Below are 25,469 nucleotides of genomic sequence, written 5' to 3'. Positions count from 1 at the left end.
GGGGGTAGGGGTTTGGCCACAGGGTCTCCCAGGATTGGGCCTTTAGAAGGGATCCATCAAGGCCAAGGGAACTCACTAGAAACCTGGAGCCGCCAGGGTACGAGCCTCACTCCAGGAGGCCGGTGCTGGACAGCTCAGCTGGGGTTTCACCCATCCCCGCCCCCCACCCCCAGACTCCCTCGGTGGAACCAGGGAGGACAGATCAACGGGTGAGTGGCTACAAGGGCGAGGAAAGCACACCGGACAAGGGCTGGTCAGGTCTTTTCGAGGGAGAAGCTCTCTGCTGGCAAATTAGAAGACAAGGCAAGGTCAGCAAGTGCCCTCAGTTTGACACCCACTCGCCTCCCCCAAACACCCCTGCCCCAGGGAGAGAAGGAAAATTTGTACCTTCTGGCACAGCCCTGGGGTCATCCAGGCTCAAGTCTGAGTGGCCACTTCTTAGCCCTGAGTCAGCCACCAGCTCCCCTGGGGAAAAAAAATACTGTGAGAGGGAAATGGGGGAGTGGGGTCATCTCTCAAACAGGAAGTGGGGGGCCACAGAGCCCTCAGGAATGAAATGTGAGGAGCAGGGACACCAGGTTAATGGGAGTAATGGAAACTGGGAAGCCAACAGAGAGGAAATGGGGGTGCTGAATCTGCTGGGGATGGGAGAAAAGGGAGCTAGGAATCCCAGGAGACAGGAAGAGGGGGGTAGTGCCCTGAGATACAGGAGTGGGGACTTGCACTCCAGAGGAAGCCGTCATCTCCCCCCAACTGAGGACATGCGCTCGGAGCCAAGAGAACTGGGCCTGGGCGTTGAGGACGCTGGTTATGCTAAAATGGGCAGCACCCACGGCCCCAGGACCACTAGGAGTCTCTCCAAGGCCCGCCCTCTTCACTGGCTGCCCCTCCAGGGGTTTCAGGCCAGCGGCAGCAACTTCTTTCGTGGCCCCACAAGCTACAGAGACCACAGTCCCAGATGCTGTCCAGGCAGCCACGCACCCACCGAGACATCTCCCTCCCCGGGACCCTCACTCCTGAGCAGCCCCGCGCCTTCACTGTGGGCGCTGGAAAGGCTCGTCAGTGGAAGATGGAGCCACGCCCTCCAGGCACTGGTGCCAAACCATCCTGCCTTTGGACCTGGGCCACCTCTGGACCCTGATCGGCTGGCCCAGGCTTAGGAGCCAGAGTGACCTATTTTCAAGTCCTGCCTGACCACTCCTGACTGGCTGCATGGCCTTGAACACCTGTCTCTGAGCCTCAGTTTCCTAATCTGTAAAATGGAGGGGATAATACCCACCTGGACACCCCTACCTGGATGCAGTAAGGATACATGAAAGCACGTGACTATTACTTGAAGAGCACAAGTGACAGGGACCTAAGGTGCCTCTCTTCCCGTCATCTAATCCTACAAACCGTTTCCAAATGCCCTGGGCACACCTGAGCTTGTCCTCCTCACCCCAGTGTCCCCAGCTCCTAACAGCACCATAGCCCCCATCCCATTGCTCATACTCCCGGGCCCTGAGGATCCATCTGATGGCCCAGAAACACCGGGAAAACAGGTTCCTCAACTCTACATGCTCCGTCTGGAGTTTCTGTCCAAAGTCTGCAGTTGGGACCGAGGCTGAAGCGACCCACTATTCCCGATGGGCGTGTGTCTTCCCCTAAGTTTGTTCAGCTGAAAAAAAAGTGTCAGGAACCCAGGACTAAGAGAGCTGACGGAGCCAAGCAAAGGAGACCAATGAGCAGAACAGGTTTCCTTTGCTGGAGGGTCCAGCAGGGGCTCCAGCTATGAAGAGGCTTTGAGATGGAGGTGATGATGATCACGATGATAGTAAACACTCTAATAATGATGATAACATAATCATGCTGCCAACAGGGGAAGAGTGCCTGCTATGTGAACACTTAGTTCATTTGAGCCTCCCGAGATAAGCACTACTATTCTCCCATTCTGTAGATGAAGACACTGAGGCTCGGCGATGTTCACTAGCTTGCCTCAAGTATCGCAGAGATGGGATTTGACCCAGTCTGGCCATCTCCCTTGCACAATGTGCCACACTGCCTACCACGCTGAGGGAGAAGGGTGTCGGGGACGGGGGCGCCAAGGGGGAGAGGCCAGCGGGATGCTAAGACCATGGGCACAGAAACGTTCAGAGCTCTGAACAGTGGGGGTGTGGTGGGTGGGGATCACAGTTCTGGACGGGCTCCGTGTCACTGTTGCTTTCATCGGCCCACGTCTCCGAAGGTGGCTCGCTGTTCAACAGCACACTGCTTCCCTCCGGCTCCCCTCCCTCCCACTTGGCCCTCCTCCTCGCCGGTGCTGGTGTTGCAGGCAGGACCGCTCCTGAGGAGGCTCTAAATGTGGCCCAAGCAGGCAGGGAGGCCAGAGGGAGGGGGCAGAGAGGCCTGGGCCAGCGTCCCAGCCCCCGCCTGGACACCCGCAGGGCCAGGACCCATGACACTGATCTGCTTGGCCTCCCAAACGCCCCAGCTATTTCCCGTCTCCTCTCCTCTGGACGCGCAGAGTCAGAGCCGGGGAGGAGTCCGAGAGGTGCGGGTTTTCCTCCAGGAATGTGTATATATTTTTTAAAAAGCAAGCAAACCTGGAAAAGCTTGGGACAAGCCCAGCTAATTTTAGTTTCTAATGAAAACAGCAGGTGGCCGAGAGGATCTGATCTCCCTGGCAGGGCCAGGGCCCTCCAGCCTTGCAGGCTGCAGGCACGGGCCGGGCGTGGGGAGGGCCTCCTGGGAGGAGCCTGAAGGACCTGCAGCCCCTGTTTGAGAAGATGGGGCACGAGCTGGCTGGCAGCAGCCGCCGGGGCAGCCTGGGATGGTGGGGTAACCTGATCGATGGCATGGCTGTGGCTAGAGTCCTGGGTGGCCGGGGCAGCAGGTGGCAAATTGCTAAGCCTGTACTCAGCAGTGGCAGGAAGAAGCCTAAACTGGGGCTATGCAGCTAGGACCGGAGCAGAAGCAGGGATGGTCAAGGCTCTCCGCAGGCCGCCCAGCCCAGCGGCAGCCAAGACTGATCATGCCCAGGCTCTCTGTCTCCCCCAGAAATGGCTTGTGCAGTCGACATTTGAGCCCAGCCAGGCTCCAGGGTCAGCAAGTGGCATGGGTGTCTCTGGGGGAAAGGTTGAGCCGCCTTAAGGGGCACAGAGGGGTTTCCTGAGGTCCCCAGGACCAGGTGGGCCCCTCAGGGTCTCCAGGCCCTCGGCAAACTGAAAGGCAAAAGCTGCCTCCATGGCAGTCCCTCAGCCCCACACACTCCATTCGTCCCTCCCCTGAGTCCTCTGCCAGGGGGTGAGCAGGGGGACCTGATCAGGACAGAGCCCTCTGTGCAGCTGCACGTCTTTACTCAACGCTTTCTGTGTGCTGCACCCTGTGCTAGGCGCTGACGAGAGCCCGGGCCGGACATGACACTGAGGGTGGCTTCACCCCCTGCAGCTGTCAACGGGGCAGACCCACCACCAGGGGATGGGGAACAGAGAGGTCTCAGGCAGAGCTGGGTTTGTATTCCAAACGTTGCCATTCGCTAGCTGTGTGACTTTGAGTGGGTCACCACCCCTCTTCGGGCCTCAGTTTGCTCATCTGTAAAATGAAGCCAGACACCCAGAACCAGCAAGAAATGCAGGGGACGGCGGTGATGCCCAGGGTCCTAACTCTCTCCACCCATTTTCAGCTCCGGCACCCAGTGCTTCCCAGGCAAGACCCTGGGCTCTGGGAGAGCCTGGGTGGGGGTGGGGTGGGGCGGGGCTGTGCCTCCTGCGGCATGGAAGCGGACAGCTGCTGGGCCAGATAAAGGCAGGGGTGGTGGGCATTGGTGCCAGCCACGGGGGCAGGGACACTCCTCAACGGAAGAGGTTTCTCAGCTTCTTCCTGGAAGCTGTCCCAGTGACTCACGGCCCTGGCAGCCCAGCAGCTCACCCCTAAATCCCCACTACTGTTATTTCAGCCCATCTCCCCTCGCGGAGCCCTGAGCCTAGGGGAGGGGGTAGGAGGCCTCTCCCGTCCCTCTCACGTCTCGTTCAACGGCAGGACTTCCATCTGCCAGGAGGCCTTCGAGGCTTGGAACCCCCCATCCCAGTCCGTAGAAGGAGAGCTGCCGGCTCTGGCAGTGGGAATGGCCACACAGACACACCGGCTTAGTGTACCCACAGGGAGACAGCCTCCGAGAGGGGCGGGGACTTGCCCAAGGTCACACGGGGGGTGGGGGGGGGGTGGCTCAGCCAGGCCTCCCTATCCTGCTCCCCCTGCCCAGACAACCCCTGGCCTTGAACCTCCCTTCACCAGAAGCCAGGACCCAGCAGTCCAGCCTGGCCCCTGGCTCCATGCAGGGGGAGCACAGGTGGAGATGGGGACAGGCCAACTCTGGTCCCCCATGTCACGGAGGACATAGGGACCCCCACCCTTCCCAAGAGGCCAGCCCTGGGTCTGAGCAGGAAAGGATCCAACTGGAGGCCCAACTTCTTGTCCCCTCACCCCTGGCCTCCCAAACCTGGACCTGGCCCACAGCCAGTAGCCGGGCTCTTGGCGCCCCCTGCAGGCCAAGAGTGCCAGGTGGACTAGCTGCATAGGGGACCCCTTCCCTCAGCTGGCAGAGGCAGGGGGCACGCAGGCCCCACACTGAGGAGCCAAGTGGTCCCCTCGCCTTCCAGATGCATCCTCTCCCTGCCCCTCAGCCATCTTCCCGCCCTGTGTCCTCAGAGATTCAGCATCTGCCAGGACACTGCCAGTCTGTGCATCCGCCAGGCAGGACTTGGTAGAGAAGATGGGGAGGCCCTGAGGTTGGACCGCCTCAGCGGAGACCACCCACCTCCCTCTCGCCCGTGCTGCCAGGGCAGGGAGAGATCCTCACAGTCACTGCGCACCCACAATGCGCCCAGCTCAGAACCAGATGCAGCAGCCACGTCAAATCACATTAGCTTCTCCCAGCAGCCCTCTGGGACAGGAACCGTTATCTCCACTTCTAGATAAAAAGCCAGACTCAGGCAGGCCCCACAGCCAGGGGCTGATGCTGCAGAGAGGAGGCAAGTGGGTCCCAGAGCCACATCTCCCTCCGGCTGCGAAGGAAGCACCCCCAGTGGCTACCCAGGAGCTTCCCCTAAAGTGCTCTGCAGGCCAGTGCCAGCCTGGCCTCACAGCTGCTCCTGGGAACGTGTGAAAAGCCCAGATGCCCACCTGGAGTGGGGCCCAGGCACCTGCGCTTTCAGCAAACCCACAAATGTTTCGATGCACAGCCAGGTTTGAAAACCATCACCCTGGTCCAACCCACATGCCTGACAAATAGAATCCAGCTGCTGCTCGCACACCTCCAGGATGGGGAGCGCCGACCGCACCTTGGCTGTCATCCTCAGGGTGAACGAGCCCAGCTCCCAGCAGCTTCTGCCACGGCTGTCGGTTCTAGTCCTTGAGCCACAATGTCTCCACCAACGGCTTTGAAATCAGGCAAAACCAGGTTCGAGTCCTGGCTCCACCTCTCACTACCTGTGATTTTGCACACAAGGTGAATTGCTTGACCTGTCTGTGCCCCAGTGTCCTCCTCTCTGATATGAGAGCTTTTTGTCTGGCTGAGAGGCTAGATGCAATAATGTAAATAAAATACTTAGCCCCCTCACTAGTGCCATAAAAGTTCACTATTTTTTTGCCTTGGCCAGCATGCACAGTGGTTAGAGCGTCGGCCCACACACCAGAGGGTCTCGGGTTCGATGCCCGGTCAAGGACACATACCTGGCTTGCAGGCTCAGAGGCAAGCAATGGATGTATCCCTGTAACATCAATGTTACACTCTCTCTTTCTTCCTCTCTCTCTCTCTCTCTTCCTCTCCCTCTCCCTCTCCCTCACCTTCCCTTCCATTTTCTCTAAAAATCAATGGAAAAAATATCCTCAGGTGAGGCTATTTAACATACCAAAAAATTTCACTCTTTTTATTATTATCATCATAAAATTTCCCGTATTTTAACAGGGCTTTCTGTGTACTTTTCTATGTGGTCACCATTCAACAGTTCGCTCCTTCATTCAGCAAATGGTGTTGGTTCACGTCAGACCGTCTTCCACGTACAAGATCCCTTTTGCCTCTGACAACAGTTCTTGGCTTAGCCAGGATCCGTGGTATCTTCCCCGCATTACAGATGGGGAAAATGAATCCCCAAATGGTCACCTTCCCCTCTTAAATCTTCTTTGGACAGGAAACTTGCGGCTTCCCTTGTAGGATGCAACAGCATCTTCACCTCCACCCCAGCAAGCTCCCCCGACCGGGTTTGCTGGCCAAGGGTTCCCCGTAGAGGTGGTGGCGGGAGGACACTGTCTCTCTTGCTCTGAGCCCCAGGTCCGTGTGGCTGAGGCTGAGCGTACAGCCAGGGTCTGAGCTTCCTCCTGGGAGGCCGTGGGAAGGCTCCTTTCCCTCTCTGTGCTCACCTATAAAATGAGGGGTCTGAACCAGACCCCCTGTCTGGGCATGTTCGTTAAGTCTGTGGTTCTCTGTGCTCTGCTGCTCCCCCAAGAACCCAACAGGCACCCCAGGCCGCCCTGCCTGGGAGGTGAGAAGATGGACCTCTCACTGAGCAGGTGGGAAAGGGCGGCAGGGAGAGGAGAGGGGGCTTTCCAGAGACACCACCACCTCTCCTCCCATCATTAGACTGCCACTTGTACACCTACTATGTGGCAGGGACACCTGGGGTGGGGCATAGGCTGAAGGACAGCAGTTATAGCACAAGTCATGCGGACATCCACACCTGGGCTCCAATCAGGTCCATCCTACAAATCAGGTGACCTTGAGCCAGCCACTTTGCCTCTGAAACATAACCGACACTTAGTAGGTGCTCAGTGAATGCACTCCTCCTTCCCTTGAGAGAGGGATCACCTCTTCCTCACAGGGCCTTTTCCCTTCCTCGTGAGCATGTTTGTGTCTTGCTCCCGGCCCCCTTGCTTCCTGGTCAAGATCATAAAGTGTCTGTCATTAGATGAGACAGAGCTTTCCTAGGCCCCTCAGGAGGAGGGCGGGCAAGAGGAAGGCCTGGGGTTGGAAGGAGCTTGAGGCTCGGCTCCGGCACTTGCTGTCTACGTCACCTTGGGCACATCACCCTCTTGGCCCGCGTTCCAGCCACCCCCACCCTGCCTGCCTTCACTGCCCACCCCCACGTGCTACAGCACAGATGCTGGTCTCCATCTGGTGGCCCTGGTTGTGGCTGGCAGTGAGGGTCTTGGCTGCAGCCAGAAGGTGGGGTCTGTGGGGGTGGGACAGAGAGACACCAGAGCAGACAGTGACTCCCAGTAGCAGGCATCTCAGCAGGAAGGGGTGGGGGCCCAGGGGCTGGGACCACCCCGGTCCCATGGGGGCTCGGCCTGCTTTGCCCAACTGGAGGCGGAGGCCTTGTCGTGGGAGACAACACTTCCCGCCTCCGGCCCCAAGAGCTGGGCCAGAGGGCCTGTCACTGGATCCAGACAGAAGCGAGCAGCCAGGCCCCGGGGTGGGAGAAGTCGGCTCCCAGAGACCTGGGCTGGGCATGGCCTCGTCCTGGGAGTGGACGGGGCAGGGGGAAGGGAGCTCTGCATCACATTCCACCCCCACCACCCTCTCCCCAGGTACCTGGCCAAGCTGTCCTCGGTGGGGAGCATCTCGGAGGAGGAGACCTGCGAGAAGCTCAAGGGCCTGATCCAGCGGCAGGTGCAGATGTGCAAGCGGAATCTGGAGGTGATGGACTCGGTGCGCCGCGGCGCCCAGCTCGCCATCGAGGAGTGCCAGTACCAGTTCCGGAACCGGCGCTGGAACTGCTCCACGCTCGACTCCCTGCCCGTCTTCGGCAAGGTGGTGACGCAAGGTGAGGGAGGGGCTCGCGGGGGTGCTGGGGGCAGCGCGGGGTGTGGGCCCTCCGCCGGGGACCCCGGGAGAGATGGCCGTTTCCTTGGGTGGGGAATGATACACCCGCCGGTGGTCGGACTAGTCAGTCACTTGTCAAGCAAAAACAGCGCCCTGCTGCAGCGAGGGCATAGGGTGCCGATGGAGGCGTGATCCAGGTGGGGAGGCGGGGGGCGGGGCGGGGGGGCCGTCAGAGGAGGCGGCTGTTCTTCATGCTGGGCGGGCGGCACTCCTCAGTGTGCAGCGCCTGCAGCCCTGGAGCTGCCATCCCGGGTTACAAAGGAAGAAGGCGAGGCTCAGAGAGGCCCCTCAGAGGGTGAACAGCAGAATCAGAATTCAGACCTGGGCTCCCGACCCCCAGCCCTTGGCACTCAGCCTCTCGTAGGCAAGCCGGTCTCACTCACCTGAACCTCTGACCACCCACACTGAGAGCCTCGCCATGCCCGGCCCCGAGACCCAGGGATAAACAGCGCCAGCGCCGGCCCTCCGTCCAGTCAGCCGCAGCTCAGCAGGGCGGTGGCTTGCGCACCGATAGCGCTAACTGGGGACCAGACGCTGTTGGAAGTGTTTTAACTCACCTGGCCCTTGGTTACAAAATAGGCCTCCGTGTTACAGAAGAAGAAACGGAGGCACACAGAGGCTCCGTAACTTGCCCAAAGTCGCAGAACTAGGAAGACTCAGGCCCCAAAATCCTGCTCCTGGGTATCGCTCGTACCCACATGAGAAAACACTGGGATGGAGGGGACACAGGAGTGGGAGCGCAGGGTGCACCCCTCCCCTGGCCAGGGCTGGGCTCAGAGAAAGCATTCCCAGAGGTGAGCCCTCCGCTGAGACCAGGAATAGGAGAGGGCATTGAGCCAAAGGACCGTGGGCCGGGGCAGAGGGGACGTCCCCGGCGACTAACTGGAAGGCTCCCGGAGAGGCCAGCGGGTCAGGCTCTGCCCTCGAGGAAGTGCCGTGAACCAGCTGCCTCTCCTCTACTTCCTGAGCGTGAAACTGACACTCCGGAGCCTCCTGCAGCCCATGGGGCCCTGTGACGTGCTCGGGCAGCAGGAAGGCGTTGCCTGGGCCAACCTTTGTCTTGGCACCTGTGGGCTGCTGGGCTTGTGGCAAGCCGTGTGGATGTTGTTGGAAACCAACTGTGATAGAAATTTGGAAGCCATTCTCCCGGGAGCTGGCAGAAGCCAAACAGGCACGGTCGTGCTTGGCATGACTGGACACTGCTGCCCGGAGAAGCTGAGATCCAGGGAGCGGAGGATTTCCCGGGACGACGGTGCCACTGCTGGGGGCCGGGGCTGCCTGAGTGATGAGGCCCAGATACGAGGCTCAAATAACAGACCCTGAGCATGGGGAGCCCCTCTGGCCCAGCAGGTGCTTGCTGTCTGGGGTGGACTCGCGGGTAAGATCAGCAGGTGTCAGGCCCATTCAGACCCCAGGCCTTTGCACATGCTGTGCCCTCTACCCCCACACGCAGCCCTCTTTCTCCACCAACTCAGGAGGTCCCTCCCCGAGGCGTCCCAGCTCCACAAGCAGGTGGTTGCTTTTCCCTCTTGGCCCTGAAACTCTTTGTTCACGCTCGGGTTTTCCCTTTTTTAAAAAAATAATTTTTTGTTTTGAAATAATGTCAAACTTACAGAAAAGTTGCAAAAACAGGACAAAGAATTTTTAACCCATTTGTCTTTATCAGATTCTCTCTCTCGCTCTCTCTCTCTCTCTCTCTCCACCTCTCTCTCTCCCTCTCTCGCTCTCAAAACACACACGCACACTTTTGTTTAAACCATTGGTGTTCACGCGCTTTCATGACACCTTGTAGACTGTGCCGTGAGCCTGTCTCCCCACCCCACGCCCCGTCCCTACACCTCCAGCTCTTCCAAGGCCAGGGTGGTACCCAGCACATGGCCGAGCCTGGATGCAGCAGACAGTCCAGGCGGGTCTCCCAATGACAGGACGCGGGTCAGAGCAGGGACTGGAAGGGGCAGAGGAAGGCAGGCATGGGTCAGTGCTGGCCTGCAGCCAGGAGGGACCCCATTCCTCGCCTGTGCTTGTGACAGGAGCTAAGGCTCAGCACGTTTGGGAAGACACTGGGAACCGACCGGGCGTGGCTGAGACCTGCTCCGGATTACAGCTGGAGCGTCCAGTCCCTCTGGGCTGAGGCAGGGCACCCTCCCGCCAGGCCCAGCACTCCGGGCAGTCGTGTCTGCGGGAGTCTATCTTCCTTTCCATCCATCTCCTCACTTTTGTATCTTTCATTTTCTTCCTGAGTAAAATTCCTCTTGGAAAAGCCTTCGTGTGGCTCCACAAGAGGAGGGACTTGTCCATCCCGAGGGCTCGGTGCTGCTCACAGGAGGTGCAGGGCTGATGACCTTGAGCAGTGACTTCACTCCTCCGAGCCCCGGCATCCTCACCTGTCAGTGAGCCCGGCAGGTGCGCTTACCTCATGGGTCGTCGCGAAGATTCGGTGACGTCATGCGTGGCAGCACTTAGTGGAGACCCTGACCCGAGAGGAGCCGTCCGTCATCACCAGCTGCTGTCGTTTTTGGCTGTGGCAGCAGCAGCAGACGGCCCGGGCCGGCCTCCCTCACAGCCCCCAGCTCTGGGAATTGGGGGGCTTGGCCAGTACCGCATTCATGAGCTGCCTGGCTGGGGTCGTGACCTCAGACCCAGGAGAGGCCACAGCTGACAGATGGCCCCCGGAGCCAGGAGCCCCGGTCTGCTGAGGGCCTGCTGCATGCTGCCCTCATCAGATCGCACCAACTCTGAGAGTGAGCAGCATTGTTCCCGTTTCACAGCTGAGCAAGGGGCTCCGGGACCTGCCAGCTCTTGGCTGTGACATCCCGGGGGAGGTCCTTCCGTCCCCAGGCCTCACGGTCCTGCTCCCTGTAAAATAGGGACAATCCCAGACCAACCTCCTGCCTCTGAGGGGCTCCCGGGCTCCCACAGAGATGCCCCTCGGGCTCTCTTACTGCCTGAGGCTTCCCAGCCTCCAAGCCTGCATGCACTCTCCCCACTCCCAGCAGCGGCGGCCACCCTGCCTCCGACCTCCTGAGGCCAGACAGATGGTGAAATAATGGTGACTGGTGAGGACAGTGTGTAAGTTAGAGCCAAACTGTGTGTTCTAGGCTGAAAATCTACTGGAAGTTTGGTAAAATTAGCGTCTGGGGAAGCCTGGAATGGGGGCAGGTAGTGGCAGTTCTTGGCTGAGCAGGCATTAAGGCCCAGATGCCGGATGGCCTCCGCGTTTTAGTCACTGCTTCATCCTGGTGCCCAGAGCAGTACCTGCACCGCAGGTAACTGAGAAATACTTGCTGAATGAATGAAAAGGGTGAGTCCACGAAGGTTGGAGGTCACCCTGAGCAGGGCGGAGAGGGCGGGAAAGGCGCACAGACTCCTCTTCCCCTGCTCCCCTCCATCTGCAGGCAGCCCCATCTTCCCTGCTCCCCTCCATCTGCAGGCAGCCCCATCTTCCCTGCTCCCCTCCATCTGCAGGCAGCCCCATCTTCTCCTGCTCCCCTCCATCTGCAGGCAGCCCCATCTTCTCCTGCTCCCCTCCATCTGCAGACAGCCCCATCTTCCCCTGCTCCCCTCCATCTGCAGGCAGCCCCATCTTCCCTGCTCCCCTCCATCTGCAGGCAGCCCCATCTTCCCTGCTCCCCTCCATCTGCAGGCAGCCCCATCTTCCCTGCTCCCCTCCATCTGCAGACAGCCCCATCTTCCCTGCTCCCCTCCATCTGCAGGCAGCCCCATCTTCTCCTGCTCCCCTCCATCTGCAGGCAGCCCCATCTTCCCCTGCTCCCCTCCATCTGCAGGCAGCCCCATCTTCCCCTGCTCCCCTCCATCTGCAGGCAGCCCCATCTTCCCCTGCTCCCCTCCATCTGCAGGCAGCCCCATCTTCCCCTGCTCCCCTCCATCTGCAGGCAGCCCCATCTTCTCCTGCTCCCCTCCATCTGCAGGCAGCCCCATCTTCTCCTGCTCCCCTCCATCTGCAGGCAGCCCCATCTTCTCCTGCTCCCCTCCATCTGCAGGCAGCCCCATCTTCTCCTGCTCCCCTCCATCTGCAGGCAGCCCCATCTTCTCCTGCTCCCCTCCATCTGCAGGCAGCCCCATCTTCTCCTGCTCCCCTCCATCTGCAGGCAGCCCCATCTTCCCCTGCTCCCCTCTACCTGCAGACAGCCCCATCTTCCCTGCTCCCCTCCATCTGCAGACAGCCCCATCTTCTCCTGCTCCCCTCCATCTGCAGGCAGCCCCATCTTCTCCTGCTCCCCTCCATCTGCAGGCAGCCCCATCTTCCCCTGCTCCCCTCCATCTGCAGGCAGCCCCATCTTCCCTGCTCCCCTCCATCTGCAGGCAGCCCCATCTTCTCCTGCTCCCCTCCATCTGCAGGCAGCCCCATCTTCCCTGCTCCCCTCCATCTGCAGGCAGCCCCATCTTCCCTGCTCCCCTCCATCTGCAGGCAGCCCCATCTTCTCCTGCTCCCCTCCATCTGCAGGCAGCCCCATCTTCTCCTGCTCCCCTCCATCTGCAGGCAGCCCCATCTTCTCCTGCTCCCCTCCATCTGCAGGCAGCCCCATCTTCTCCTGCTCCCCTCCATCTGCAGGCAGCCCCATCTTCTCCTGCTCCCCTCCATCTGCAGACAGCCCCATCTTCCCTGCTCCCCTCCATCTGCAGACAGCCCCATCTTCCCTGCTCCCCTCCATCTGCAGGCAGCCCCATCTTCTCCTGCTCCCCTCTACCTGCAGACAGCCCCATCTTCCCTGCTCCCCTCCATCTGCAGGCAGCCCCATCTTCCCCTGCTCCCCTCCATCTGCAGACAGCCTGGGCCTCCCCTGCCTCTTTGCATCTCTCTCTGTGACCTTCATCAAGTTCCTGTCCTGAAAAAGGGACTCAGAGAGCCCTGAGGCCCCTCAGGCTCTGGCTGCCATGGCTGGGAGGGGGTGTGGTGCACTGGCCCTAGCAAAGAGAAGATTCAAAATCAGGCCCATCTCTCCATCCCCACGCGTCTAACATCATCTAGGACACCTTCCTGGCTGTAGCCTCGGGCTGGATTTAATAAGTAAATGCTTCCCTCGCCGGTTTGGCTCAGTGGATAGAGCGTCAGCCTGTGGACTGAAGGGTCCCAGGTTGGATTCTGGCCAAGGGAACATGCCCGGGTTTCGGGCTCGATCCCCTGTAGGGGGCGTGCAGGAGGCACCAATCAATGATTCCCTCTCACTATTGATGTTCCTCTCTCTCTCTCTCTCTCTCTCTCTCTCGCTCCCTCTCACTTCCTCTCTGAAATCAATAAACATATATTACAAAAAAAAAAAAAAAGCTTAAAAAAAAGGGAAGAAGTAAATGCTTTTCAGTCTGGGGCGGTGACTCACTGAAACCTGTATGCTCATATTTGCCCTCAATACTTGCATGACATTGGACCTAAGGAGGGCGAGAGCATGCCTTCCTTCTGGTGACCTCTCAGGCCAGCCATACGGAACCATCAGATAATTTATGGGACATTCTGCCACTGGGAGTTCCTTGAGGGTGAATTCACCTCCGCAGCCCCGGTGCCTCACACGGGCCTAGCTCACCGCAGGTGGTCAGTAACCGTGTGGCCAGGCAGCATCAGGAAGGAAGGGTCTCTGCCCTAAGGAAGCCTTTAGCCCAAAGGCAAAGACATGGTCAGCTGACTGGCCTCCAGCGAGTGCGTGCTCCACCGACATTTGTTTGCAAATGAATAAAGTGGCACTAATCACCCAACCCAACAATAAGCCTCGCAATAGCTACTGTGTCTTGAGCACTTACTATGTGCCAGGGACTAAACCAGGGGTGGGCAAACTTTTTGACTCGAGGGCCACAATGGGTTCTTAAGCTGGACCGGAGGGCCGGAACAAAAGCATGGATGGAGTGTTTGTGTGAACTAATATAAATTCAAAGTAAACATCATTACATAAAAGGGTACGGTCTTTTTTTTTTTTTAGTTTTATTCATTTCAAACAGGCCGGATCCGGCCCTCGGGCTGTAGTTTGCCCACGGCTGGACTAGACCAAACACGGTCCCTACTTTACCCAATTAGATTTCCAGAACCAGCTGACGAGGTCAGTGCTGTTAACAGCCCCATTCTATGGGCAGAGAGCTGACGGCTCACATGCAAAGGGGGGGGGGGGGGGGGGGGGGGGGGAGCAGCGCAGCGCCAGGACTCCATCTCAGGCCTGCCTGGCAAGCGCCCTGCTCTCTCCCCTCCCCACCCTGTCTCCAAGCAGCTGTGAGGGGCTGCTCTGTGCCCAGCCCTGTGCTGGGGGCTGGGGGCTGGAGGCTGGAGGAGAAGTATGAGGAACAGCCTGGTCCCAGGAGCTTCGAGTCTGGCTGCAGAGGCCAGATAAACACACAGTACCCTTAGCAGATAAAACAGTCTGCGACCCCATCCTGATGGCGAGGCACAGGCCAGGGAGCGCAGTGCCTGCCGGTGGGAGGACGTGCGGGAGAAGTGCAGGGTCTGGCCTGCGGGCAGCAGGATGTCCCGTGTTCCAACTGGGGAAGGAGGCTCAGAGAGGAAGGTCACACCACCAGTCAGGGTCTCCACACGGCTTGGCCCAGCCCCGAGGCCTCTCCCCTTCCCCCTGTCCTACATCACCTCTTGAATCCAAAGAGGCTTCCTGGAGGTGATAGAATCAGGACTCAGCACAGGTTGATCTCAAGAAAAAGTGAGTTTTTGCAGATAGGAGAGCAAAGGAGCCTGGCCGGTGTGGCTCAGTGGTTGAACGTTGACCTATAAACCAGGAGGTCACGGTTTGATTCCTGGTCAGGGCACATGCCAGGGTTTACAGGCTTACTCCCCAGGTGGGGGTATGGGGAAGGCAGCCAATCAATGATTCTCTCTCATTGTTGATGTTTCTATCTCTCTCCCTCTCCCTTCCTCTCTCAAATCAATAATATATACATATATATATATATACATATATATTTTTTTTATTTTTATTTTTTTAATAAAGAGAGAGCAGAAAACTGGAAAGGCAGGCTGGAGCAGGGATGAGGAGAGAATGGAGAATAATGTCTTTCTCAGAGACCAGGGCCTGTCCTGCCCACCTCCCAGGACCCCCACTGAGTCTGCTTTGGGAATATGTGAGTTATGCTGGGAATGGCACTTTCACCAGGACACCGCCTGGTGCCAGGGGATCACCATGCCCAAGGCTTCCTTTCCAGACCAACTCAGCCTCGTCTGGTTCTCCTCCAAACACTCCTTCCTGCCAGGATGCACTTCCTTCCGACACCTGGGAGAGACATCGCAGGTGATGTGCCCAGAAGAGCACAGGTCTTGTTCCAATTCCCTCTGGGCCACGGACTGGCTGGGGGTCCCCAGACAGGCCACTGAGCCTCGCTTTTTCCTCCGGAGAGCAGAACTGGTTGCTAAGGTTGTTGTGAGCCGTAGGTAGCATGTGCAAAGGCCCCGGTGCCCTCAGAACGGGGAGCTACTGCTGGATCCATAAGGCAACTCTGAATTCCCAGCCCCAGGCAGCCTAGCACCTTGGAAAAGATGGCGCTGAGGTGGGACGGGAGGACACACAGGATTTAAACCAGTGGAGCCGGCAGAGGAGGTGACCTGGGAAGGAGCAAAAGCAGGAAGAAAGGAGGTGGGTGTGGGGTGGGCAGATGGCTCTATGGAAAAGGAAGACGGTTGCAGGGCGGCGGCTGGCACCTGAGAGAGTCCTGCCTTACCCTGGGTCGGCTTTGCTGTCCCCAGAGGACAAAGCAGGACTGTCTTTCCCCGCAGCTGGAACAGGCCAACCCCTGCCCAGGCAGCAGTTATCTACCACGTGGCTGGGAACTCCCCTCCGCTGCGCTTGCAGGCGCCCCGCAATCCGTTTCCTCTCTCAGCAGTTTCCTCTCTCAGCAGTCGCTGCCAGGTGCCCACTAGTCAGCAAGGCTCCACCCTGGCACCCAGCGAAGAGGCGGAGCCGGGAGGGGCCACAGCAATAGAGTCAAAGGGCTGGGACCCAGGGCCTGTGAGAAAAAGCTTGAAGGAGCCACTGCCACCGGCTTTAGGGGCACGGTGGCCTGGCCACGTTCTCCAGGCCTCTGGGGTCTCCTATGCTAAGCACAGAGGCCAGCTGCTCACCACCCCCAGTAAAGAACCCACAAAAGGAACTGGACTTGTCCTACAGCACGTGAGACGGAAGGGTAGACCTAAGGAAGTCCTTCATGGTTTCAGGTGCTAAGAAGGTGGGAGGTGGTAAGAACGTGGCTGGTGTTCTCTTGCTGTTGTTTTTAATATGTTTTTATTGATTTCAGAGAGGAAGGGAGAGGGAGATAGAAAGATCAATGATGAGAGAGAATCATTGACCAGCTGCCTCCTGCAGGCCGCCCCTGGGGATGGAGCCTGCAACCCGGGCACGTGCCCTGACGGGGAGTCGAACCATGACCTCCTGGTTCATAGGTCGATGCTAAGCCACTGAGCCACGCCAGCTGGGCGAGAGTGGCTGGTATTTATTCCCAGGGGCTCCGGCCCTGAGGCAGGACAATGTCAAGGTTGAAAGCGCTGGAGCCAGGCTGCCTGAGTCCAAGTTTCGGTCCCACCAGTTCCCAGCTGGGTCTTGATGGACAAGTTGCTTCCCCACTCAATGCGTCCTATAAGCTTTAGCTCTTTGTATTGTTATCCTCCTTCCAGAATCTCTTCCTTCAGGCCCACTCCCAAGCGGAGAAAATCATAGCGTCCTCGTCCCGAAGCTAGAGCAAGGGGTCCCAGAGTCCTGGCTGCTAGGTGGGTATTGGTTTGGGGAATGAGGCAGAGATCTCCCTGAGCAACCTTTCAGGGCGCCTTGCACCCCAGGGCCAGGAGCGCTCGAGGGAAGTGGTGAGGCCAGAGCTGGGGGTGGGCCCAGGCTGCCTGAGAGCCCAGAGAAGCAAGGGAGAAAGGACGCCAGGCCAGAGCTGGGGCCCATGGCCCTATCTCCTGCTTTCCCTCCCCCCTGGTCTTTGGGGCAAAGAATTGTGCTGGTTCAGGCCTGGAAATACCAGAAATACCAGAAACTAAAGTCGTCTCTCTTTGGGCGGCCACAGCACAAAACCAACCAACATGATCCTGCTATTAACCTCGATTACCTTGGAGAGGATTCCATCCCGGGCTGTCGAGGCCCCGTGGCCCCAGCCAAGGTCCCTGATGCCAGCCCCAAATGGCCAGGGCAGGGCAGAGGGTGGGCAGTGGAGAACGGTGGTGGGCAGCACCCCCAGTGCAGGGGCTGAACCGGGAACAGGGCATCCTGAGCCGCCAGGGCCTGAGCTGCCCCCACCCCAGCTCTGCTTTTTCTGCTGCCCGTCCACAGACACGGGCACAGAGGAGGTGATTGTTTCTGTCTGACCACGGCGACTGCTCCCCAGGGCAGCCGAGAGCGCAGGCCTGGGTGTCGCAGAGGTAATTGCCAACCACGGGGCCAAAACCTGCCCCCTCCACTCCTGCGGACACAGACGCTCCAGCAAGAGACAGAAGGACAGTCACGGGCACACAGAGGCCCTCACAGGGCCCAGGAGAGGAGCTGGGCCTGTCTGGTCACCCTCCCAGCCAGCCATGCACACACGCACCACACTTGCACTACACACACGGGCACACTCCCTCCCACCACCCACACCCCAGAAAGAGGCTCCACAGAAGCTACACCCCCCAGGCATAGTTCCTAGGAGGATAAAAACACCCATTCAGGCAGGGGGCGAGGGCAGGCACCAAAATAGAACCGCTGAGAAGTCCTGAGCGGAAGGGAAAGACAGGCCCAGAGGCGGACGGACTGCGTCTGAGTCCTGCTCCTATCACTTCCTCGCTGGGTGCTAGGGCCAAATCACTTCCCCTTCCCAAACCTGCACTGTGCCATCTGTGAAATGGGCACAGATAAAGGGCCCAGTGGTAGAGGGCCCGACCTCAGTAGCAGTGGTCCAGGTGAAGAGGAGAGGCCACTGTGATTACAATTTACTCTTAGAGATAGGAAGCAAGAGGAACTCAGGGATGAGTGCAGCCTGAGCAGGAAGGGCCGGGGCAGGACCCTGGGGCAGGGGACCCCTCAGAGCTGGGAAATAGGCGCTAGAAGAACTCGGGTTTTAGAGGAAGCCCGACGGGCTGGCAGTCCAGCCTGCCATGTCACAGCCCTGTCGTCTGGGTAAGTCAGTTCTCCTCTCTGAGCCTCTCTGTCGGAGACGACGTGAACACCACTAGCCTTCTGGGGGGGTTGAGGACAGTAACCCCACAGAAGCTAACAGCAATGATGCCATGTGACCAGGGACAAGTTGACTGATCTCTCTGTGGGCTGGGGATCACGGCAGTGCTGACCTCACGGGCACTGTGAGGAGGACATGCTCAGCACACGTCAGGATGCTGGCATGCAGTCAGTGTACTCAGCATCGCGTGGGGAGAATGATCACCAGCAGTGTCGCTCCCGGCCCATGGGAGGTAGATCTCTCCAGGGGTCTCTGGCGTTCAGGTCCCAAATACCCTCCACCTCTGAAAAGGAGGGTGCGGGGAGGAGCCCCGGGACCCAGCTGCCCTCCCTCTGCCGCCCACAGGGACTCGGGAGGCGGCCTTCGTGTACGCCATCTCTTCAGCAGGTGTGGCCTTCGCGGTGACGCGGGCGTGCAGCAGTGGGGAGCTGGAAAAGTGCGGCTGTGACCGGACAGTACACGGGGTCAGCCCCCAGGGTAAGTGCGGGAGGTGGGGAGGCGTGAGTGGGAGAGCAGAGGCCTGGCCGTCACTCATCTGTGGCCCCTTCTGCCCCCGTGCCCCAGGCTTCCAGTGGTCAGGATGCTCCGACAACATCGCCTATGGCGTGGCCTTCTCACAGTCGTTCGTGGACGTGCGGGAGAGGAGCAAGGGGGCCTCGTCTAGCCGGGCCCTCATGAACCTCCACAACAATGAGGCCGGCAGGAAGGTAGCGTGGCATTTCTTCTGCCCCCACCACCCAGGGGCAGGGGCGGACTCGGGAAGGTCCCTGACACACTCTCCCACCCACATGCCACTCAGAAAACATCTGCCCAGGCTCTCACTGGCACCAGGCACCTCCGGGAAGGCAGGGGGCAGGAGCAGTGAGTGGCGCCCTGCACAGCACACATCCCCCCACGTACCTAACAGGTAGCAGGCTAGGATGTGAAGCCTGTGTCATAGCAAAGGTCATGTGCTTCTCTCAGATACCATCTGCCTTCTCGGTACCTATTCAAGGTTCCTGTGCAGATTCAATGCAAATGTGTTCTTCCCCATCGTGTCACCCGCCACTTGCTGTTTCCTATGACACTGCCGTGTACAATCTCTCTCCCTTGCCTGGCTGGTGTGAGCATCAACCCATGAAGCAAGAGGTCACGGGTTCGATTCCCAGTCAGGGCACATGCCCAGGTTTCAGGCTCAATCCCCAGTAGGGGGCGTGCAGGAGGCAGCTGATTGATGTTTCTCTCTCATCGATGTTTCTCTCTATCCTTCTCCCTTCCTCTCTCTCTAAAACCAACGAAAACATATTTTAAAAATAAAATAAAATGTCTCTCCCCTGCAACTGTAAGTGCCCCAAGGGCAGGGCCAATATCTTCTTTAACTGCCCCCAACACAGCTTACCAGCCCAGCACACATAGGTGCTTAATAGAGAGGAAGCCTGGCAATGCATCCTTCTCCGATTCTGCGGCATCCCCCCAGCCAAGCCCCCTCCGGCCCCTCCGCAGCCTCCCCTGACACCTGTCTGCTCTCTCCCCTGCCGGTCCCGTGCAGGCCATCCTGACGCACATGCGGGTGGAGTGCAAGTGCCACGGGGTGTCGGGCTCCTGTGAGGTAAAGACCTGCTGGCGAGCCGTGCCGCCCTTCCGCCAGGTGGGCCACGCCCTGAAGGAGAAGTTTGACGGTGCCACCGAGGTGGAGCCGCGGCGTGTGGGCTCCTCCAGGGCGCTGGTGCCGCGCAACGCGCAGTTCAAGCCGCACACCGACGAGGACCTGGTGTACTTGGAGCCCAGCCCGGACTTCTGCGAGCAGGACATGCGCAGCGGGGTGCTGGGCACGCGGGGCCGCACGTGCAACAAGACATCCAAGGCCATCGACGGCTGTGAGCTGCTGTGCTGCGGCCGCGGCTTCCACACGGCACAGGTGGAGCTGGCCGAGCGCTGCAGCTGCAAGTTCCACTGGTGCTGCTTCGTCAAGTGCCGGCAGTGCCAGCGGCTGGTGGAGCTGCACACGTGCCGGTGACTGCCGCCCGCCCGCGCCCAGCACCGCCTTGCGGCCCCGGGGAAGGCCCATAATTTAAACAGTCCCCCACCACCCACCCCAAAAGATACTGGTTATATTTTTTTGTTTTGGTTTGGTTTTTGGGTCCTCATGTTATTTATTACCGAAACCAGGCAGGCGACCCCAAGGGCACCAACTGGGGTCTGCCTGAAGCCTGGGCCTCCGTGGCTGCCACTGACCAAAGGGACCTTGCTCGTACTTCCGGCTGCCCACGCGTGGCTGCTGCTGACCACTCACTCGGCTGTTATCTGTATCCGTCTTTCCACTTGTGGACTCAAAGTAGCAGGCGTGTTACAGCCACGTGCCTACCAACCGCATCTAGGGAAAGAGGTGACCCTGTGGCGGGGGAAATCAGTGCCATTTTGCTGGAAGTTGCGCCCCCACACATACACACGGGTCCCTGGCAGCTTCATCCTGGTAGCCTTGTCCTCTCAAGGCCACTGGAAAGGGAATGGGCAGATACCAGGCCGAGGGCAGAGGGTTCATTTCAGCCCTCCATGAGCAGCTGGAGGTGCAACTTCTGTGGGACCTTCCAGGCAGAGAGCAGGTGAAGTGGGGGAAGAGAAAGCTGCAGTCCCACCCTCGAGCCCAGCCTGCCTGGCCTCCCCCTCAGAGAGGGGAACCCCCACTCCCTGGTCCCTTCCAGGCAGGAGTCCAGCCGGCCATCCTGGATCAGCGATCCCAGCGGGGTCTCTGCAGTGATGCCCATGTGAGTCTCCTCCTCACAGAGCTGCTTCTCTGTGACACTAGGAATGGACATGGCTCACACACACACACAGGAAAGGGCCGTGTAAGAAAGCCCTCTCCCAACCATTTCATGCGCCCAATTTACTGAGTAAATACTACGTTCTAGGCCCGATACTGGGCCATCTCACTGGATGATGGAGAAGACAGGGATGTTCGTGCCCACTTTGTAGCAGCGGGGGCAATGCCCCGCGGGTCCCAGAGCAGCAAGATGCAGAGGCAGAGCCGCAAGAGCCCTCCAGCCAAGGCTCCTCCAGGCTCCTACACCTGAAGGCCCGAACCTGCAGGTCTTCTTGGGTCTGAGCCTTGGGGAGGGGGCTCTGCTGGAGGAAAAGGGCCGCGAGGCAGTTGGAGGCACAGACCACAGGCTGAGCGAGAGCCCCCATAGTTCCTGAGGGCAGAGCTCTGAGGGACAAGGTGGACAGCAGGAAGGCACCCTGCCCCTGGGGACCACGGTACTGAAGAGTCCCCCCAAGACCGCACCAGCTACCTGGGCCTGGCCCTGCACAGCAGCCACACCGTCAGGAGTCCAGTCCAAACTTCTGTGAGCAAGACAAGCACACAGCAAGACCTGGCCTGACCCAACTGCCTCTAAGTGGGCTCCCAACCACCAAAGGGACTCGCTGCCAGCCCAGGCTCCAGGCTTCCCCCACATTGGAGCTCTAGGCTTCTGGTTTGAGGTCTTGAGCTCTGGGATCCCCTTTGGAGGTTCTCAGACCCAAGCTCTTGGCTCCAAGGTTCAATGTCTGAATCAAAGTCCCAGATTCAGAAGGCAGGCTCTGGCCTGTAGAAGCTCTCCAGGCCTGTGGTTTGTGCCTCCTGGTGTCGGCTCCCTCACGAAGAGGTCAACACTCTTGGCCTCCAGCCAAGCTCTCTGCTCAGTGTCCATCTGAGAAGGCCAAAACCAAGTGAGATGCTGGAGCCACATTCGAATGTGGGGATAATCTTGGGGCGGGCAGGCTCTGATGTGGATGAAAGCTGAGCCTACTGTGTCCCCACCGCTGCCCAGCGGGGCTCACTGCTCCTCTGGCGGGCTCTGTGCAGCCATATGGGAAAATACCAAGCCTCACTGGCAGAGGCAGACCCTGACAAAGGGAGCAACAGGGACCCCTCCCCTTCCAGAGATAGGGCTGAGCCACTCTCCCCCACCCCCAAGTCCTCTCCCCAGAGCCAGGGGAACAGGAGGTCCAGGCTGAATGCTGGTATGATGGGCACTCCCCCCAGGAAGAAGGGAGAGGGTCTGTGCCCATTCACGGGCTTCACCTTCCCACCTGCCAGGGGGCTCCTCACAGCTGGGGTTCTGAAGGGTGTAACCTCTGCCCAGTCCTACCACCACCACCACCAGCCCCCCAAACGCCAAAGGGAGCCTCAGCCACAGGCAAATGGAGCTTCCTTGGACACGCCCTCCTCCAAACTGTCCCAGATCAAAGAAGAACCAGCACAGGCCTGACAGCCCACCCACTCTGGAAGCTGGCCAGAGGGTCCAAGTCCAGCCCAAAACCTTCTCCACTCGTCTTGCCACAGGCCAAGGTGATGTCCTCGGCGGCCTCAGGCTGGAGAAGCCCTGGCTCTGGATGCTGCTGCCCCTCTGCTGCCCCATCCCATCCTCCAATTTTTATACAAGGCTCCTTGCCTCTGTGACATCCCCATGAAATAGTCTGATGCACGATAAAATGATTATTTCTTTATCTTGCAATTGTGGTAGTGACTTTTTTGTAGAAGAGGGAGAAGAGAGACTTGGGAAAGGAAAGAGAAAAGCAAATAAAGAGTAGCAATCTCTAGAAATGGGCACCGGTTTGCCCTCTTTCCTCCTGAATAACTGGTTTGGTGGCCACGAGTAAAGGACCTACCAGCAGGCTCTCTGCAAATCGCTTTTAACACAGAAGCCATATCTGCATCTCACTGAGCAGGGTCAGCTACTTGACCCTCGGCCCTTCTTGAGTGTGATGTGGAGAAGAGGGACAAACACAATGCCAGGGGAGGTTCTGGTGAAGTGGGTGCCGATGGAGACAGGGGACAAATGGAAAAGAACTTAGTTCCTGTCAAGGACACAGGGGTTCAAAGCCTGTGGCCGGAAGTAAACTCCATGACTGGAGTCGAGCCAAAATGAGGTGTCTGGATAGAAAATGCCCTATAACGCAAGTCACCGCGGATGGGGACACCCACGGTGGCTTCTGAGGAACCTCACTCTAGTGAAATCCTCATCCTCACCAGGCGGGTACTGCCTGTCGCCCCACCCACCCCCCACTGCAGCAAATTCACACCAGCCTGGGAGCTTCTCAGCTTTCCAACGGTTCCGTGGGATAGTAAAGGGCCGATGCAAAGTGCTTTCCAGAAGCTGGAGAATAATATGAGGAAGGAAGGGATGGGGTCTAGACGACAGACGGATAGAAAAGGACACTTCTTCCTCAAATCGGGGGCGGGGGGGGGGGGGGGGCGGGGTGCAGGAGAGCCTGGTAATAGAGTCCACGATGGCAGAGCGAGGAGATGAAGGTGTCCATCCAACCACTGTTTAGAACTGTGAAAAGGACCCAAGCTTTGCAATCAGACAGATGGGGACTGGAATCCCTTCACTATATGCAACCTTGGGCAACTCACTGTCCCTCTCTGGGACTCATTTTTTCATTCATAATATATAGTGCTACTCCCCTTGCCCCAGTTCCAAACGGGGCTAAATAATAATAGAACCTCTCTATCGGGGATGATAAATAAAATGACGCATGTAAAGCTTAACAAATGGCAGCTATTAGTATATTAGTATTATCCCCTTTACAGGAGTGTGGGAGGCGGTTAAAATCGCTCTAAGATTGAGGGGGCCAGAAAGGGGATAGAACGAGGAAAGCAGAGACAGTGGGGAATTGGGTAAGAGTTGAGGGCAGGTATCTCAAGGCTGTGGTCCTCCTTTGGCCTCATCCCAGAAATCAGAAGCAGACAGATGTCTCAGGGCAGAGATCCTAGGCTGGGAACAGAGACAGAGAATCCCAGGGTGGGATTCCCAGGCAGCAGAAAGCAAGGCAATGGCAAAGCCGCCCCTGGCACCAAGAGGAGAAGCTGAACCAAGGTCCAATGGGCAAGAGGCAGGGCTCGGACAGGGAGCAGGGGACAAGGAGGGCCCAGTCAGAAGTGGAGTGGGAGTCAGAGCTGTGGGAAGCATAGGCAGTGGGGCCAGGCTCCGCCTGTAAAGACGGACGGCTTTCAGAACTGCCAGGTGGGGTGGGTCAGCTCAGAGGCTGTGTGCAGATCCATCTTTGACAGCTGCCCTCAGAGCTCAGGGCTGAGGTCTGGGTGATAAAGCAGACCTCCTTCTCAGCCCCTTCTTGGCAGCCAGTGGTCCAAGGGAAGTCTGGGAAGACCCAAGGCCAGGTTCAAGGTGGATCTTGGGCCAAGGAAGGGCCAGAGATCACAGCAAGGGTGTAAAAGGAAGTATAGGGTCTAGGCAACTGAGAGGAGCTAAGACAGGCTGAGAAATGGAGTGAGGAAGAAGCAGAGGGTGGGAGTACAGACACAGGAACAGAGGGAGAGAAAGGCATGAGAAGGGAGGAAGGCACTGAGGAGCCGGAGGGCATCTGGGCAAAAGAGCCCAGCAGCTTCCTAGTAAGAGGAGAAAGTGCTGAGCTTCAGGAGAAGGCATCTGACTCAAGAAGGGGGGTATGAGGGGATGTCTAAGGGATGTGGGGGAGGGAGGAGTGTGGCCGGGCCCAGGCGATGACTTCATAAGCATCTCCCCCCACTCCTTCCTGAGCCGCCAGCCCTAGTGACCCCCTGCCCGCATCTCAAGGGTCTAGGCCAAGCAGGCGCTGACAGGGGAGAAAGGGGCCCTCCTGGGCCAGGCCCCCTAGCCTGGCATAGTGCCTGCTGGGAAGGAGGGGCCTAGAGGCCCAGCCCTTGTCAGCATCCCGGCCGGCACTTCGGAGGCAATTAGCAGCCCAGCTGAGCTAATCCCCCGCCTGGCGAGGCCAACACAAACAGGCCCAGGCCGGGTGCACACTCGCCTGCCTGTTTGCTGAGGGGCCCGGTGGTCCGCCAAGAACAACACCAATAACCCGGGGCCTTCTCTGGGTTAAGAGGAGGACCGAGGCTTGCTGAAGAGCTGACCATGCCCGACAGGCATACTCTGGCCAGGCGCCCTGACTGCCCCAGAAAGGCAGCCACTGTTCCCAAGCCTTGGGCCAGCCAGGAAGAGGAAGCTGGACACAAGGAGCCATATACTCTAATTCAGTACCCACCCCTACCCCCACCCATGCCACCTGTGAGGGAAAAGGACCAACTCAGGCTTGTGTTGCCTTGACCAGCCCAATAACTGAGGCCAGAAGGGCCTGAGCCCTCTGGTCAGAACCCAAGGATTACAGGCTTCATGCTGGACCTGGGAGCCCAGAGGCAATTCAGACCTGGACCCTGCCCTCAAGGGGTTCACGGTCCAGCAAGGGAACAGACCGTGTACAACCGTGGAGCAGGGCCAGACTCTACTCCCATCAGCAACTACCTGTCCCCCTAGGATGGTGGAACCCCCACAACCGAGAAGGCAAAAGGGGCCCAGCAGAAGAAACAGAGGCCCAAAGATAGATAAATGGGGATATGGCACCAAGAGGGCAGGAGGGGATCAGAACAAACTTTGGCACAGACCAGTAACTCCTTCGCACAACCCAGCAACCACCGGGAGAGCAGACAAGGCCCTACTCCTGC

At 58.8% G+C, this 25,469-nt stretch overlaps 1 protein-coding gene across 3 annotated transcripts in view; it reads left to right on the top strand.

The window, feature by feature from the left end:
• The window catches only part of WNT4 (Wnt family member 4), a 29,023-nt gene extending 6,545 nt beyond the window's left edge, over window positions 1–22,478 (top strand). The window contains exons 2-5 of one of the 3 annotated variants that reach the window (XM_070404305.1): window positions 7,564–7,799; window positions 18,395–18,484; window positions 18,572–18,714; window positions 19,536–22,478. In XM_070404305.1, the coding sequence (XP_070260406.1) occupies window positions 7,564–7,799; window positions 18,395–18,484; window positions 18,572–18,714; window positions 19,536–20,003 (937 nt within the window). In that variant the 3' untranslated portion in view covers window positions 20,004–22,478. Of the gene's footprint in view, window positions 1–7,563; window positions 7,800–18,352; window positions 18,485–18,571; window positions 18,715–19,535 lie in introns of all 3 variants that reach the window. The other 2 variants (XM_070404304.1, XM_070404303.1) reach the window with 2 other exon arrangements.
• The last annotated feature ends 2,991 nt before the right edge of the window (window positions 22,479–25,469 follow it).

Source organism: Myotis yumanensis, unplaced genomic scaffold, assembly GCF_028538775.1.
Source record: "Myotis yumanensis isolate MYYU_CA2020_CCGP unplaced genomic scaffold, mMyoYum1.0.hap1 SCAF_2, whole genome shotgun sequence".
Classification (NCBI taxonomy): domain Eukaryota; kingdom Metazoa; phylum Chordata; class Mammalia; order Chiroptera; family Vespertilionidae; genus Myotis; species Myotis yumanensis.
Note: the sequence above shows the minus strand (reverse complement) of the source record. Positions and strands in the feature narration are given on the sequence as shown.